Raw genomic sequence first — 18651 nt, forward strand, 5'->3', positions numbered from 1 at the left:
AAAACTCTTGCGTTAAAAGTATTTGCGCAAAATCTTGCCAATGTAGACGTAGCCTCTGAGAACAGTTATTCAATCGGTTATGCACCTGCCCTAGAGGAGCCCATCTACATTGTATTTCCCTTGTTTATTGATAAGGTCATGAGAAATTGTATCAAATACTTATTCAAGTCTAGGTATATCACGTCTACTGCTTCTGCCTTATCCAAAAGCTTTCTTTGATAGAATAAAAAGCCTATCAGATTGGTTTGATAGGATTTGTTCTTTAAAAATCCATGCTGACTGTTACCTATTACCTTTTTATCTTCCAGATGTTTGTGGGTTGCTTCCTTAATTATTTGCTCCATTATCTTTCCTGGCACAGAAATTAAGCTGACTGGTCTGTAGTTTCTTGGATTGTCCTTATTTACCTTTTCATGGCTAGGCACTATATTTGCCCTTTTCCAGTCCTATGGAATCTCTCACGCCTTTCGTGACTTTTCAAAGATGACAGCTAATGGCTCAGATACCACCTCAAATCAGCTCCTTAAGTATTATAGGGTGCATTTCATCAGGCCTAGTGACTTTAAGACATATAACTTTTCTAAGTAATTTTTAACGTGTTCTTTTTCTATTTTAACTTCTGAGCCTACTTCTTTTCTCTAGCTCTTCACTACTATAGACATCCAATCACCACCAACCTTCTTGGTGAAAAAAGAAAGACACAAAGAAGCACAATTATCACACAGAAAGAAGTGATGTATACAGAAAAGTTTCTATACCTAAACCTATTTTGCAGAAATGTCAAAAACTTACATTCTACTCTGCAAAGTGATTTATTCATTTCTTTAAAAACACAAACATCCAAGCAAGGCATTAAGCATAGATGCTTTAAAATTAAAGTATATTTACTAATTCCAACTACCATGTAAATCCTTCCTAAATTTGGCATCATCCCTGTTTCTAGTAGTATCTTACAAATGGCTCATTGTGAAGATGTTATGTAAGTCTGAATTTCAAACTCTAGTGATGCAAGGAATATATATTCTAGGGATCACTCCTGAACTTTGAAAAGATGAAAACACAGCATAAAGTGAGACCAATTAAGTACATGATAAACATTTTTTTTAAATCTACTCATGAGAAAAGACTACTAAAGACATACACTTAACATTATCACAAATAGTCCCATAAATAGATATAAATATTTTACTTCATGGGACTATTTGCAGTAAAGTTAAGGATGGATATGTTTCACAGGATATGGTGTAAATTCAGGTCCGACTTTCCTATTTCATTTTTATTTACAGAGACAAGAGTGAAATAATACCTTTTATTGGGCCAACTTTAGAACCTTTGCCCAGCTTTTCTTTTCCAGATCTAAAAAAAAAAAGCTCTGTGGCTACCACACCACTGCATATTTTTGTTTATAGGTACTTTTCAATTAATTTTTATTTATCAATGACCTCTCCCAGAAACCGAACACTTCCTTGGCAGAGCAGTCATAAGGAGTTACACAACCCAAGCCATGTAAAGGACTCAATTGGCCTTCAGCCTTGTGCCTTTTACCATCAGTGAAGGTGTGCTAAAATACTCTTGAAATACAAAGCCTCGGATATCTGACTGCCTAATTCATCTTCACTGGTTTTGAGACTGTAGCTTTTGGGCACAAAAACCTCACTTCTTGGAGTCCAAAAACAACAGTGGTAATGAACTGTGCTATTTATTACAACACAGATTTGTTTTTTTTATCTGTAGATGTGCCAGATCTTCAGCTGGTGTAAATCAAGGCAATAATACAGTGTAGTGCTCCTCCAGTACAGGGAAGTCAGAGGTTTTTTTAAAGTTAAATTCCTCATAAATTAAGACGCAAGAGCAAAGTCAGGAAACACATGCACCTGCAATCCTATAAAAGATGACTCCTTTCTTTCCAACATCAGCCTCCAAGCACACACAAGCTCTTATTTGCAAAAATGATTTTCCAAGGTCCCCAATTTCTTGGACAGCACAACATTTTCCATGAACAGTGAGACTATAATATGCCCCACCACATTCAAATTACACTTTTTAAAGCTTCTTGCTGCTTACTCAAAGTTTTTATATATTCCTGTAAGAATTCAAAGTTGCTCTTATATTTCAAATCCAGGGGAGAAAAGGATTAAGTACAAACCTCTAAAGCAAGGGTGGGCAAATACTGGCCTGAAGGCCAATTCTAATCTGCTAGGGTTAGCCCCTTCTGGGCCCCCACACTGCCATATTTATCTGGCTGGGGAATTACAGCTCTCAGCCATTGGAAGCTGTGATCCGCTTACCTGCAGAGCTGCAAGTAAACATAGCAGCAGCAGCCCACCAGGGGCTAATCCTGGTGAACCACCACCCTTTTATTGCCCACCCCTGCTCCAGAGCTTCATTAAGGACTTTATTGCCTGCAGAAAAGCCTACACCAGGAGTCATCAACGGCCCGCATGCCTTAAGTGGCCCGCAAGAGGATTTTCAGTGGCATGCACAATTAACAGGTTCCTCCTTGCTCCCCCCACCAGCTGATGATCCAGCAACATCCCTCCCCCCACAAGATTGGAGCCAGCACCGGCTTCCTGCGGGCAGGGGGAGCCCCGAGGTTCTGTGCTGGATCCAACTTGCGGGGAAGTGAATGTGCACTGCTCCTCCCCGCCTCATAGGAAAAGCCGGAGTAGAGTCCAGGGCAAAGCTTGCGGAGCAGAGCCCAAGGACACCAAACAGGGCACACAGTGAAGAGAGCCCCTCCCCCGTCCTGGGAGAGCGGCACAGGGAAGGAGGGTTAAATCTTGGCACGCCACTTCGGAAAGGTTGCCGACTCCTGGCCTACACACTATAATTTTCCAAAACTACTGCTGACTCCCAAGAAGGAAGGATTAGAATGAAAAGCGGAGAGGAGGCAAACTACTTCAGACAATTCTCTACACAGCTCCCTGTCCCCTTAATTTGAAAACTTTGCTTCAGCAAAGTTTCAATCATTACAGTATGGGAATGCCTTCTGCTTTTCAGGAAATATTTTGGCTTTGTATTTCCACTACACAAAACAACTTCCCGCTGAGGTAAGAAAGACCTGACAAGAAGGGGGAGAATCAAATTCAGCCACAGCTAGGAGGAAAAGAAGCTATGCCAATTATTCCTTTAGTTCTAGAGCTCTATTTCATCTGAAGAAGTGGATTGTGCCCACGAAAGCTCATGATACCATCTACATATTTATTAGTCTCTAAGGTGCTGCAGAACTATTCGTTGTTTTTTTAAAAGCTTTTTTTTTTTTAATGTAACCATTGTATCCAAACCCCCAGCCTAACACAGATCATTTTTGTGGGTTTAGTGTGTACTAAGTAACGTACAGAGTTCTTAAAATCTCTCCAGAATGCTAAACATGACATGTCTATTATTATCTTCAGGAAAACAGCTGAAAGCTCAGTTCACAACAAACAATATCAGCTTTCCCCTTGATAAATATCTGGCTGAGTTCCTGACCTTCCCAGATTTCTCAGCTGAGTTTCTCTTCCTGCACTGACTATTCATTTCTGCAATGCTTCCCACTGCCAAAACCATTCAGCTACTTCAGTCCTATAAGCTAAAGAATCCAAGCAGTTCCATCTACAGTATTTTCCCATCGTTTGCTGCATAGTTCACATGTCTCTGCAGTTTTCAAAGTTCTGAGAATTAATGACAAATGGTTATTGACCTTCCATTTAAATTATTCTCTGTCAGATAAGTAGTGTGTTATCTGAACGAGATGTACGTCTATTGAGCACTCCAAAATATCAAGTTTGTCCATTTGTACAACGCAGTTTTAGCAATGAATAAATAAATTTCTTCCGTGAAAGGAAAATGTGCCGACCGGAGGTTATAAAACTCAGTAAATCATAAAGCTGTACAGTGCAGGGCTGGTCTGAGAAACTCCCAGAAGAACTAAGGAAAACCCCAAAGCTCTCCGTCTTTTGCTCTCCATGCAAGGCACCCTTCTTCAATCTGCCTTCTCTAACAAACACAAGACAGCATCTACTTTTAAAAAGCCACCAAATAAAAACCCTACCAAAACCTTGCTCTGCACACACAATTCTTCCCTGGGGACAGGAGGAGAGAATGAAGGAACCACATGAGACAGTTGCACTGCTTAATGCACCATAGGTTGTATCTCCCTTAACTGAGTCTTTAGTCTGACAACATCCATCCTATCGGACCACAGAGTCCAGGTATAGGGAGGTCTGGCCATGGGACAGGAGAGTAACGGGGGGCTGGTGATTCAGTCAGGAGCCCCATGTATGTGTGGGGGAGGGAGGCAAAGTGGGGAGGAGCGGTGCAGCAGGCCAATCTGACCCCAACAGCTGGGCAGCAGAAGAGGGCAGGCAGCGTCCACCAGCTCTGGTCCTGGTGGCAGCCAGGAAGCTCCGGCCCTGGCTGCGTAGTTTTGGCCCCAGCCATTCAGCTATAGTCCCAGCAGCAGCAGAGCCAGAGGGAGCTAGGGAGCAACCAGGCAGCAGCGGGATGGGACTAGAACCATAGCAGTGGATGGTGGGAGAGGGAAGGCAGCGATTTCCCACAGGTCAGGAGGGGGAGAGACCTCCCCTGGTCTGGCAAATCCCCTCATTCAGGACCAGTCAGGTCCCAAGAGTGCTGAACCAGGGAGGTCCAATCTGTATTGAAAAGCGCTCACATACTACAGTGATGAGGGCAGTATAACAACCTATACAGCAGTGGCCTCCAACCTTTTTACACCCAAGATCACTTTTTAAATGACAGAACAAGCCAAGATCTACCGCCCCGCCCCTTCCTTGAAGCCCCGCCCTCTCTATTCTCCTCCTCTCCATCACTTGCTATCCCCAATCCTTATACTGCTGCTTATTTTTTTTATTATTATTATTCTGTAGGAAGAGGTTTTTCCAACATTTGGCCTATCTACACTGGACCAAATGTCAGAAAAAAACCCTTCTTTTGGAAGCCACCTTATTCCTTGTGGAAAGAGGAATATAGGGGTGACCAAAAGAGCCTGTTTGCTCTTCCACTAAAAAAGCAGAAGAACAAATGCAACCCTGGATGCAGAAGAGTTTTTCTGGGATATCTCCAGAATCCTGAAAAACTCCTGCAGTGTAGCTGGACCCTTGCTGTGTTGAGACAGGATGTGTAGGCTCTGGGGTGGGAATGAGGGATCTGGGTGTGGGAAGGGGTGAGAGGTGCAAGCTCTGGGAGGAAATCTGGATGCAGGAGGAGGTGGAGAAGGGGACACTGGCTCGGGGAGGGGGCTCCAGGCTGGGCAGTGTTGGGATACTAAGCAAGCCACAGGCTTGCGGATGTGAGGATGCAGGAATTTGGGTTGGGATATGTGAGGGGCTGAGGGCATGAGGTTCCAGTCTGGGGAAGGGGGAGTGCAGGAGTGGTTGTGGCCAGATGGGGGCTTGGCCCCAATTGGGGGTTTGTTGGCCAGGCTTCATTTTTTAAATAGAATACTATGTTGAACACAAAAAGTGTCTGCATTGTCTTTATTTATGAGAATGGCAGGGAACCTGCCTTGAGTCAGGGGTCACTGACCCATAGAAAAGTCATTTGGGAGCAGGGGACACAGTACTGGGAGGAGTGCTAGTGGGTTCTGGAGCAGGGAACATGGTGCCAGTGGGGGCAAGGGAGAGGGGGCACGGTGCCAGGACAGGTTTCTGCAGCAGGGGACAGGGTGCTGGGGGGGGACAGGTTTCTGCAGAGGGGAGCAGGGGGACAGGTTTCTGTAGTAGGAGACAGGGTGCCAGAAGGAACTGGTTTCTGCAGGGGGGGGCAGGGTGCCGAGGGACAAGTTTCTGCAGGGGGGGGCAGGTTTCTGCAGCGGGGTCGGGGGGGCAAGGGAGAGGGAACGGGGGACCAGGAGGGCAGGGGACAAGTTTGGGGCAGACGAGAGGGAACAAGGTTGGGGGCAGGAAGTTCCCTACACCAGCCACGGAGGGAAGCCTCCGACCCGTGCTCCCTCCGGACTGACTGCAGGGCAGCCGGGCTGGAGCAAAGAAAAGCGGCTGCCCAGCCAGCTGGCCATGGTGCTCAGCCAGGGTGCCACCAAGCTCCACGTGGGCAGGCACAGAGGGGAAGCCGCCCAATCAGCTGGAGCACGGTTCAGCCTCGTCTGGGCTGAACGCCACAGCCAGCAGGCCAGGCAGCATCTCCTCTGCGCCAGCCCACGTGGAGTGTGGTGCACCCTGGCTGAGCACCATGGCCAGCTGGCTAGGCAGCTGCTTCTCTTCCCTCCAGCCCGGCTGCCCTGCGCTCAGCCCAGGGAGGTTGCGCCTAGCTCCAGCTGTGAAAGCCACAGTCAGCTGGCTGGGATGTTTCAGCCCTCCCGACCTCCCAGCTCCCACCATTCCTCGCAGCTACTCACCTGTGTTGTTGCTCAGTGAGTAGCTGCTCCTCAAATGAGGAAATCTAATGGTGCGCAGTTCAGAGAGGGCTCAAGAGCTACTCTTAGAGCCCCTGAGATCTACCGGTAGCTCACGATCTACTGGTTGGTGACCACGGCTATACAGAATAGAATGAGGAGTCCTAACAGTCCAGAACAAGGGCTGTTAGGGAACAGTTAATATTTTATAACATTCACAAGAAAGTTTCCATCCTTCCAACTAGATGCAAATGTTAAAAACAATCCCAATTTTGTCCAAACTTTATGCTATATCCCCATAAGAATGTCAAGCAAAGACAAAATTGTGTGGGATGCTGTTCTAAAATGCCTAGAAGTATATAATGGGTGAAGCAACAGCAAAAATAACAGTGGTATTTAGGAAGTTATTTGCTATACTCAGAGCCACTAAAATACATCTTTGTGGAGGAAGGAGCAACAAAATGTTTAAGGGCCACTAACTGAGAAGGCAAAAGACACTCCCCATTAGGGATGTTAAATTTCAATTTATCAGCTAATCAAGTAGTCAATGGAAATTCCATCAACTACTCGATTAGTCAATAAGGGGGGGGAGGCGCTCGAGGCTAGAGCAGGAGGGCAGGATCCCCAGTGCTAGGGGGCAGGCCCTAAGCCTTAGGGGCCAAATCTAGGCAAGCTGGGGGCTGCATCCAGCCCCAAGGCCTTAGGTTCCCCACCCTTGGTTTATCTCTTAGTAACTCAGGGTGATCTGCCTTCCATATCTCTGTTACCCCCATCACCGCATTATCTAGATACCAAGTACTTGATACTTTGTTTCACTCTCCTTGTCATTTTTACATACGACATCAGTATTCATAGATAAGCTCTCCAGGGACAAAGGACATTACCAATATCTTGTGTGCTTCCTGGGGATTATACAAGTGAAGTGGCTTATCATGAAAAACTTAAACTGATAATGCGCCATGGCAGACTACAATGAATGGGCTTTCCTATTGACACTCCATCTGGAGTATAGGTAATGGCTGCTGCTGTGAATATGCAAAATTGTGCGTGCTTGTGTGACTTGCCTATGTGACTCCATACTCCATCTTACCTGTAATTATCCACAGTAAGAACAACAGGACTCCCTCCAAATGGGAGAAGCTATGAAAGACTCTGGGCGCACTCACCTGGACGCCTCTTTACTGCACCAGCATCTTTACTGCTCAGACCGCTGGACTACAGATTGATACTACTATGAGCATTCTCACAAAGAGCAGAGATCCTTCCAGTGATTTGGATGCAACTACAGACTTGGTGGAAGCCACCTGTTTATTCCGTTACTGCCAGCAGACTGAACCAAGGACATTGGCAAATACGCTATTTCATTCCTTTACATTTTAGATACTAAAGGATTGGCAACAGTCATAGGGTTGGATATAAGGGTGTGGGGAGTGCTGCAGCACTCCCTGGTTTGCACTTCCCCGTGCCCAGGGGCTGGCCCTGCTGCCAACCTGCCACTAGCTCTGGCAGCCTCCGGTCCCAGCCTCTTGGTGGCGTCTCTGGGCTCCTTTCAGCTTCACCAGCCCACCCCTGAGGGTCCCACCTCCAGCCATCCCCACCAAGGACTCCATTTCAGAAGGGCAAGGGGGAGTGCAGCTGCCTGTACGGTGCTGTGTGCTCTTCTTCTGGTTCCCTTGACTATCAGGGAGCAAGGGGAAAGTACACAGCTTGGGTGCATTCCTCACTCCTGGCTAGTGAGGGGAGAGGGCAGAGTGACAACGCACGCACGCGGTGTACTTTCCCCTCGCTCCCTGACCACGAAGGGAGGAGGAAGAAAAGCAAGCAGTATCCTGGTATGCGCAGCTGAAGATCCCCACTCTCTGGCATCCTGAAATGGTACCCTTGACTCCACAGGCTCTGCAGCCCGTTGTCCCTCAGGTCCGGGCCACTGACCACGGAGACTCCATTGCAGCTCAGGTTTCTACCGCTGACCTGGGGCGCTGCAGCCACCTCAAGCTGTGGCTAGGGTGGGTTGCCAACTCTCCCAGATCAGACGCTATTTGAGGCAATGGCATCTGGGAGTGTTAGCAACCCTACATGTGACCCCTGGCTGGACGGTGAGGCAAACAGGGTATGGGGGAGGGGAGACACGGAGAGGTTCAGTAACCCCACCCTAAAGAACAGTTCCAGCCCCACTGGCAAAAGTGTGATTTTGGGTAAGATCAGTTATATACTTACCTGGCGGAGTGGCTAGTCCTTTGAGAATGGTTGTCAAGAACCACTCATCTCTGATTCCATTTTCTTTTCTTTTTTTGGCGGGGGGGATACAAAGGCTCGAAAAACTGTTTTTCTGACTCCCTGTTAGCCAAGGTATTGAGAAAGAGGTTTCTTTTTGTGACTGGTTAAGTATATCTTATAGAGGAAAAGCCACCTGCATTTTGAGGTGTATTTGCCCTGTTTCTCAGCAGTGTGATCTGATTTTGGTATTCTCAGTTATGACTCATAATGGCATGGTTACACAAGGCAGGTAGTAATTGTACAGCCTACAAAAGTTAAGATGGGATAGAATTTCCTACATACATTCCTGGGGGGCGGAGGGGACTTGTGTACCATCAGTTGTGTATGTATGGTCAACAATTGTATATCTTCAGACAACTTCAAGAAAAAATGGAGTTTGAGCATAATAGTTGATTGTCTGTAGTATGGACTGTTTTAGATCAGTTGTTAAAATGACTCCACATTATGTAAAATGCCTCTGTATTTTTTAAATTTGAAAAACTTTTATACACCTATTGCCCTGTTTCCTTCTCATGCAAATCAAACATACTCAGTATTTGTTTTCTAGAAATGCAAAGATTTTTTCCATCCCTCATCCCATTTTACAGGTAGAAAACCCAACTTCATTCAACATAGATTTAAAAAAACAGTTAGAAATGGGAATGAAAAAACAATTTTACAAGTCATGTAGTAGGAGATGCTTGCTTTATCAGACATGGCTAGAAGCCTGCTTCCAGCCTGCCTACAGACTAGGCTGTTTTCCTGTTTGGGGATGTTTTACATTTGAAATACTTTTGCTTGCAACAACATTTGTTCTGTACCAGGGAGGAGATGTCACACAACTGGTCTGCTTTTCCAGCATCTCCCTTCTGTTCCCATTGATATAGACAACAAACAAAGCACTAGTGAGAGGTGCTACAGAAGCAGAATGATTGTCCAGACATGCTCCATTTGGGGATACATAATTTTTTATTAAATAATTACTTCTAAAATTAATTAGTAGGTTTTCTACTAAAATATCACTATTAATTGAGTGAGTCCTATGTTTTGTCTGCATAACCAACAGATTTGTATTTCTCTACTGCATTTTTCAAACACAGTCCAAATTCTGTGACCATTCTGCAAAAAAGACCATGACAGTATAGTATTATTTTCATGATTTGAGATCCAACACCATCCAGCATTAGAATTACTTTTGAGTAGCCACACAAGTGCACAGCTTACAGCAGTGTTAGGCAGACTGCATGTAGCCCACTGGGGTTTCACCTGCAGCCCACAGACTCCCCCCGTCTGCACCAGTGCTCCATGCAATGGGGAATTGGAGCCCCACACTTCCTAGCACTTTCAGGGCGCCACAAATCATCTGATTTGCACTCTATCCCCACCCCTCTCTCTCGCCCAGAGCATGAAAAGCCACAAACAGCTGATTTGTGGAGTTCCAGCTCTGGGAAGAGGGGGATGAGCAGGGACAGAGAGTGACTCTCCAAAATTACTGGAAGGGAGGGGGAGAAGCAGGAAGTGTGGATCTCCAATGCCCCAGTGAGTGAAAGGGTCATGGGAGAGGGGGACAGAGGGTCTGCAGGCCACAGGTGGAACCCCCGTGAGCTGTGAACCACAGGTTGCCCATCACTGGTCATGTGGCCCAGTGAGATGAAGGAGGGCCACTCACTCTTCTGGGTTGCCTGTTGCTGGCTTACAGGGAACACTGGCTGGAACACCTATGCACTGAGCTTGGAGATGTAAAATCCTGTTTGATTAGTTCATGGGTTAAACATTAAGTTTAACGGGGGCAGGGGAGAATTCCAGCCCTCCCAGCACTGCTGCTTCTGCCACCCCCTCCCAACCCTTACAGGGTTAACTGTTACCCAGTAAGCATCACCCACATTCACATCCCTAACTGAGCCACACAGATATTCTTTTAGTGGACAGGAAAGAGTAAACGGTTCAAACAGTTGCAGATGTTTCTATTAAGAAAAACGATGAAAAGTTTCTGCATGCTTTTTATCAGTGTGATTGACCTCAAGGGAACAAAATCTGAATCACTACACATGACTAATATTTTAGAAACTGAGCCATATTCTATTTTATTTTTTATATACAACTCCCAAAACTTCTGGATAGTTTGGAATGGATATAAATCTGTATGATCTGGAGTTTAACTAATCTCTAATTGTAGGAGACAGAGGAACATTTGTGGGCCACGGTTAGGGGCTGGGTCAGCCCACACAGGGGACTGGAGTAAGCACCACCCAGCTACGCTCTGGAAACCCAGCCCCTGACTTCATCCTTTTACCCTGTCCACGTCTCTCTCCCAGCTGGGGGGGGGGAGAAGAGGGAGATTCAGATGGGGGTGAGAGAGGGCGTGAAGTAAAGTTTGGATGGGTTTGGGGAAAATGCTGTATATTCCTTTGAAGCATCTGGTACTGGTCACTGATGAGACACTTGAAATGGGATTACACAGACTATCATCTGATCCAGTATAACAATTCCATGTACAAGAGTATACCACAGTCCTGTAACTTAACTAATTGGTTCTTACTATTATATATGAGAACATAATGTTATTACCTTTTTCATACTGATATTATATGTGAGGAGAGTTCATTTCAGTATGCCTGGTCAATGAACTGTTTAAATATACACTACTCTACATTGGAATACACTTAACCATACCTAACAAACTAAAAAGTATATCATTAATTTTAAATTAAGGGGAAAACCATCTTATTAAATTACAAATACATAGTCACTTCCCCTAATTTGCCATATTCAATTAGCGTAACCATAAATATTTATAAACAAAGCAAAAGAGAAAAAATTATAGCTCTCCATTACTATCTGCACTGTTACTTGTTTGAGGATGATGCTGTATTCCTTTTGAAGAGAAATTAGAAGGTGGCCCTATTCCGCTTTCAGGGTTATATTTTCCCCATTCCCACCTAAACATATTATTACTGAACAGAACAGAATAAAATATCAGTTAGCAGAAACTAACTGCTTGCTGTTACTGATATGTTGCATTCATTTAGTAATACCTGTTTTACAACAAAGACTGCCAACTTAGTATTTTGACTACATATTCCATGACATCTCTATGAAAGAATACCCAGTTATACAAACCCCCTCACTCTATTTCTCAGAAGTTAGATCAGGCAATACAATTTCATTCAGATAAAATGTATCTAGTTTTAAATGATTGAAGGGTTATTTTATTTTAAGTGGAATGTAAAAACAATTGTCTCTGTTAATTTGCATACTAAAAGTACTGCATTCTTGCCCTACTTTATGATCAAACTTGAAACCCAAACATCAGTCAAGGACAACCCTTGCCTCTGGTCCTTTTAGACTAGTGCATATATATAATAAAATTAATTTGTTTTAGCACCAAGATGTCTGCATTTCAGTGGTAGAATCCTCCTGTAGAAAATATATACCAGTTTGTGGAGTACTTGGGGAGCCTTCAGGATTAAAATTATTACTCGATATTGACAGTTCCCTGCATAATGACAATGATAGTTGATTGGCAAAATCTCAGTCTCTCAGGCTATGTCGACGCTACAGAGTTTTTGCAGAGAAACAACAATTTTTTCCGCAAAAACTCGCGGAGCGTCCACACCTCAAGCACATTTTTGTGCAAGTAAATCGAAAGATCGAGGGGTTTGTGCCCAGTTGGTAATCCTCATTCTACAAGGAAGAACGCCTTTTTGTGCAAGAGCTCTTGCACAAAAAGGCATGTGTGGACGGGGAGGAGCAGTTTTTTGTGCAAAAGAGGGAAGAGGAAAAACAAGAGGTGCCCTTGTGGCTATTCTGTCCATAGCAATCACTGCTTACTTGAGAGAGTGATAGAAATGTAGCCATGTTAGTCTGGTGTAGCTGAATCAAAAAACAGGACTATGTAGCACTTTAAAGACTAACAAGATGGTTTATTAGGTTTATTTACTAGAGAGCATCCAGGCAGTCTGGAGGCTCTCTTTTGCAAAGGGACATCGATTTTCCTATGCGCTTTGCAGTATGGACGCTCTCTTACTCAATACGTTTTTTCAGAAGACAAAAAATTCTTGTGAAAAAAGTCTGCAGTCTAGACATAGCCTCAGACATCCTACCTAATTCCTCCGTACTAATTAAGTAGGCGGCCACGTGGCCAAAGCGTTTCCAACTCTCTCTCACTCACTCAGGTAAACCCTAAACGACTGCTGGAAGAGAAAGCCACTTCAAGAACTGAGGAGCTCCTTCCCCTCACGCAGAAATCGTAAAGATTCAGTTCGAAGATGCTAAGAGTTCAGAGTGTGTTTGCTCATTTTCATTCGCTACCAAACTTCCAGAAGCGGGTAAGTGAAGAACAGCCTGCATCGTCATTTTCACAGTCAGGCAGAGATGAGCAACAGCCGCCAGTTGTAAACTCAGGTTGGAAGTCTCCAACAGGACCAGTAACCCACTGCACGGTATCAGGCCGCATGGCCACTGAACAGTTTGAAATACCGATTCCTGTGACTTTAAAAAGCGCATCGACTCTCCCTTGCAGCGCACTGGGTGCCTTTTGGGTCGGATCTTCAAATTCGAGCTCTACAAGGCCATTCACGAGCTTTGATCTGGGACCCTTGATCAAATCGCCAGACGGTCAGAGCCTTATTTATCTCCTTGCACCAATACATTGGTCCCCCACCGCGCTCTCACGAGGAGCCCGATTAGGCCTGGATGGGGACCGATATATTATTGGTGCAGGAGACCAAGGAGGCTGAGTGTGGGGAGCTTTGGCCAAGGATTCTGTTGGCGGGGTACGAACCCAGGAGTATCCGCTTGACCCCAGCCCAGGTAATGGGGCTATTTCAGTGAGTGGATTATCCCATTGGATTAGCCCCAGGAAACCCCGCCCATGGCCCCTTCCCCAGCCGCCAGCCCTCGCTCCTCCCGCCCGGTGGGCGCCAGCCCGCTCTTACCCTGGCCGCAGGCGCCCCGCTGGATGGCGATGACCGGCGGCTGCTGCAGGCGCTCGGAGCGCCGGCTGGCCGCCCGCAGCTGGCACAGGTTGCCGTAGGTCCTGGCATCGCTGCCGCACACGGGCTCGCTGCTGGTGCAGACGCAGAGCCCGGCTCGGGCTCGCTTCCTCACCGTGGCCGTGGCCGCCACTCCCCCGCCGGGCGGGAGCCGGCACTGGAGCCCCTCGCCGCAGGGCGACTCCCCGGCGGGCCCGCCGCAGGGCTCGCCCTCCTGGGCCGCGCACACCAGGCAGCAGCCGCACGCGTCCAGCGCCTCGCCGCCCGCGCAGGCGGCGGGCACCGCGGGGCAGCGCGCCCGCTCGCAGCGCTCGGGACAGCTGGGCGCCGGCTCAGCCGCGCCGCCGGGCAGCAGGAGCAGCAGGCAGCAGCCGCCGGCCCAGCTCAGCCACAGCAGCATCCCGGCGAGGGGCGACAAGCTCCGAGAGCCGCCGGCAGCAGAGCCTGATGCAGCCGCCAAGATGCTCGGAGCCCGGCAGCCGAGCCCCTTTCTGCAGCAGCAGCGAGGGCCGCGGGGCCAAGGGCAGAGAGGGTCCCCGCAGGCGGGCGCTGCGCGGCGGAGAGTGGGCAGAGCTCGCCCCCAGCCGGAGCCGCACAAGGCAGGACTTAGCGGCCGGGCTCAGGAAGCGGCCAGGAGCGTGCGGCGAGGGAGGGGAGGGACCCTGCCGGGGCTGCTTTATAAACAGCCTCGCATGGAAAGAAGCTGCGTGCGTGGAAAGCGGCCCATTGGTTTGCGCGGCCTGGGAGGGGACAGGGCTTTGGGAAGGTCAGCAGCTTTCGCAAGGCGGGGGCGGGCTGGAGGGAGGGGAGTGGGACACAAGGCAGAAGGTAGGAGTGGGACAACGCCACCAGGGTGGAGGGCAGAGCCTAGCCCCCTTCCTTACCCAGACAGACTCCAGGATTGCGCCTGCCAAGCATTAGAAAGTGTCAGACAACTGGGAGGACTGGAGAAAAATAAACCCATTGCTATCCTAACACAAAGTTAGCAACATGGTGCCAGAAAGTTGCAAAGTGGAGGGTGGGGTTAAAGGAGGTGAATAATGAAACAGCAGCAATTAGTTGGCTTAGGTAAGAATGATTTCACATTTTCACTTGAGAGACATATTACTAACCCCAGACCCCTGGGAAGGGTAGCCTGTACAAAGGAGAACAAGGCCTTGTACTGGTGTGGAAAGTAGCAGGGATCTTTTTTACATAGCAATTACTAGCATCTTACTCATATCACAGCTGTGTAAAGCTACTTTTTTCCTCTTGGTATTTTTGCAAGTAAGTGGCCCAAAGTAGGTTCTGTACATATATTGTAATTTTTATATGCCCCAGAGAGAAACACATAAGTTACCACATACACATGTGTAGGTCTAATCTTTGCCCTTTATGTATTTTTCAGATGGGGGATATTTAAATACAGAAAAGGGGTTCCAGTGTCTTTATTGCCTTACTGCATATAATCTGTAAACTATTTTTAGATAACGACTGGAAAGTAAGTAGAAAACAATGCCTGTATATATTGGTATTTTTCAATTCTTTGAAATACCCTTTATTGTAGGGAAACAGGGACCCTATAAGCATAAAGAAGATAGCTAATTATACATATATTTAGCACCTATTAGAACCCAGGATACCAAAGCACAACACACTCTATTGGAAAGACAGCATCAGTGATAGGCAATGTATTTGAAATGCAGAGGTGCATGGAAAGGGGAAGGAAGTCTGGAGCAAACAAGGCTGTGGTGTCCAACTAGTTCTGAAGCAGTAGTCACTATACTGGCTCCTGCTACAGTGAAGTAGCCACACTCAACTGGCCAAAGAGCCACATGTTACTAGCACGCTAGACACTATGTCTCATGGGAAAATCCTTACTCTAATGAAAAAGTTATGCTGCCCTACACACCAGTTACCTGTTTGAAAATGATGGAAGAATGTTGCCATAATGTAAGCTTGTGGTTCTAGCATGTAAATGTTACAGACCTAAGCTAAGATCACAAGGCCAAGTCTACACTGGCACTTTACAGAGCTATCTAGTCCAGACATAGACTCATGCTTGAGGTGGCAGCTCGCCTGTCCCGCACCATGCAGACAGGCTGTGTTTAGCCCACACTGCCTTGATCAGTGCTAGTGTTAGGTTAGTATGTCTCCTGAGGCTGGGAATCATATCCCAGCTCAATAGCTTTCTGTATTCAGGGTGCATTAAGGACTGCACCGCAAACAGAATGTAACCCACCCAACAGCATATTTTAATTCAAAAACTAGTAGTGCACTTACAAAAAAGGATATCTGATCATGATTTCCATCTGCTTTTTCATAATTTTTCCCTTACCTAGAAGAGATTTGCTGGTGAGAGAAGTTTTCAAGCCACAGGTAATGCTCTTCTTCAAGTCTGAGAAAGAGGGAGACACGTAGCTAAATGCAAGGCAGAACAGATTGCTTAGGATAAGTAGTTAGAACATATTCCAAAAGACAATTCAAGGCAGAGGGGCTCATTCACACCATTACAGATACAGGACAAAAGAGGAGGGGTTTCTTGAATCTCCCATTTCTGGCCTTCAAACCACCCTCAATCTCTGCAAGGGCATCAGACCCTGCCAGAACAACAGATGAAAAACCTGTGTATCTTCACTTCTGTAGTGATCAACACCCCTTACACCATGCCATTAAAATCCATAGATCTTACACATTCCTGCAACTTGTGCTATATCTCATCCAGTTCACTAAATACCTCAACAACTATTTGAAACCAATTAGACTACTCACATAATTAAAAGCTAAGTATGAGCTCCACAGTTTTGCTGGATTGAGGCCTAAATTTTTTACTCAATTTCTTATTGTAGACCTGTTAGGCAATCTCTTCCAAATCTGTAGACAGAAACTGTCTGGTATTGATGGGTGAAGGTATCACATAATGGTATTGCAATAGCATAGTGATTCTCAAAGTGCAGTCTGTGGACCACTAGTAGCCCCCAGCTGGTCCAAAGTTTGAGTTCAGCTCCCTCTTCATCCCCCATGCAGCTGTGACGCTTGGAGCACTAGCTCCAGCTTCCAGCTCGAAGGGAATGCCAGGGGGCAAGAAGACAGCCCCAACCAAACCTTGGTCCCCACTCACATCCACCCTTGATGCCCCCAAGAGTTGCCCAAGCTCCCTGCCAGGCAGCACAGGAAGGGAATGGTTTGATGAGATAACATGATCTTGGTAACGAATTGACCATTCATTATCAGTGGGAAATAGGTCAATGGAGGGATGATAGGAGTTACTATAGAGAACTTTCTGGGTGTCTGGCTGGTGAGTCTTGCCCACATGCGCAGAATTTAGCTGATCGCCATATTTGGGGTCGGGAAGGAATTTTCCTCCAGGGTAGATTGGCAGAGGCCCTGGAGGTTTTTCGCCTTCCTCTGTAGCATGGGGTGCAGATCACAGCTGGAGGATTCTCTGCATCTTGGGGTCTTCAAAGTATTTGAAGGCTCCAATCTCTCAGATATAGGTGAGAAGATTATTCTAGGAGGGGGGGGGGGGTGAGATTCTGTGGCCTGCACTGTGCAGGGGGTCAGACTAGATGATCATAATGGTCCCTTCTGACCTTAAAGTCTATGAGTCTATGAGCACAGGAACCCCACACAGAACCAGAACATGCCCCCCTCCCTCCCATGGGATTGAGGCCCCACCCCCTCGCTGCTGCTGCTCTGCCCACACTGGCCTGCCCTCATGTGTGGATCCGCAGGTAGGGAAGGCGGGAACAGGCCACCCAGGGCCTAGCTAGGACGGTCCCCAAGCAGCTGCCCCCACGCAAGATCAGCGGTGGGATCTGGGGTGTCGAGGGCTATGGGGGTGATGAGTGTGCCAGGATTGAGGAAACAATGGAGTGGGGGAAGACTATGATGGAGCCAGATTTGGGGGGGGGGGGTGCAATGAGGCAGTGGGGCGGGCTGGGGGAAAAGGAAGCAATGGGTTGGGAGAGTCCACCTCAGTGCCCCCACAAGCCACCCAGCTCCTTGCCCACTGCCAAGGGTGGCACAGGGACCCTGCTCAGAGCCCAGACCCCTCCCAAGGGGATGGGTGGGGGAAGTGAGAGCTGGGTTGTGATAGAATCAGACTCAGTCTTAAAGGACTTGGGGGCACATGGTAAAGTGTGACCCCTTCCCATAGGCAATGCTGTGCAAGGAGCTGCCCGGAACTTGATCCATGCCTGGGACCGAGATGGACAGAGCACAAGCCCTGGACCAATGCAGGTGGAGAGCAGGCATGGCCTGCTCTCAGGGAGGACAAGGATGCCCAGGTCACTCCGTTGCTCTGAAATCACCCCCCTCTCTAACAAACTAGACCCCACCCCAGCTGGGGACAGAACATCGACCCGTTTAGCATCACATCAGGGAACTGAGGTCAGCACAACCAACAGTTCTTCCTGAAACCCACTGAACAACTGTCCAGTGCTAACACTCTCTGGCAGGGTAAATGAATTGGACAGTCATGGGAGTGGGGAGCCCAGGAGTTACTCACTGGCCAAGAGGGAGTTGAGCTCCCTCTCCACCCTGCTGGGAGAATGGCAACACAGTGATGCACTGTCCGGAGGCTTTCCCTGCTGCAATGGGGCACAAAGCCAGGTAAGCATCCTCCACTCATGCTCAGACCCCTGCACCTTAATCCCCCTCTCTCATTCCCCTCCTCCTGCCAAGACCCCGCACTCCCAGCTTGTTCTACACCTTCCCTTGCTCCTGCACCCTCCCTTGTTCCAGCACCTCCCCCCGACTAGACACCTACCCCCACCTTGCTCCTACATCCACCATTGCTCTTGAACTCTCCCTTGCTCTTGCTCCCACCCCACTCCCAGCCTGCTTCTGTACCCTACCTCCCACCCAGACCTTGCACCCTCACCCCCTCCTGCACCACATCTTCCACCCAGATTCTGCACCCCCCATCCCTATTCCACTTGCTGGCAGCCCAGTCCCCCACATTGAACCTCTCATTTTTGTCCACCCCAGAGCCTAAGGGGATCTACAAAATTCATTAACCCAGAAAAGTAAATCTGGCCTACGGGAAGCCCTGCACCTCAGTCCTCT

General features: G+C 47.6%; 1 protein-coding gene across 1 annotated transcript in view; it reads right to left on the reverse strand.

The window, feature by feature from the left end:
* HTRA1 (HtrA serine peptidase 1) overlaps positions 1 to 14301 on the reverse strand; it is a 60049-nt gene extending 45748 nt beyond the window's left edge. Inside the window, exon 1 of the mRNA XM_075935338.1 lies at positions 13546 to 14301. Within this exon, the coding sequence (XP_075791453.1) occupies positions 13546 to 14002 (457 nt within the window). The 5' untranslated portion in view covers positions 14003 to 14301. The remainder of the gene's footprint in view (positions 1 to 13545) is intronic.
* Positions 14302 to 18651: the final 4350 nt, after the last annotated feature.

This window comes from Pelodiscus sinensis, chromosome 8 (assembly GCF_049634645.1).
Source record: "Pelodiscus sinensis isolate JC-2024 chromosome 8, ASM4963464v1, whole genome shotgun sequence".
NCBI lineage: Eukaryota > Metazoa > Chordata > Testudines > Trionychidae > Pelodiscus > Pelodiscus sinensis.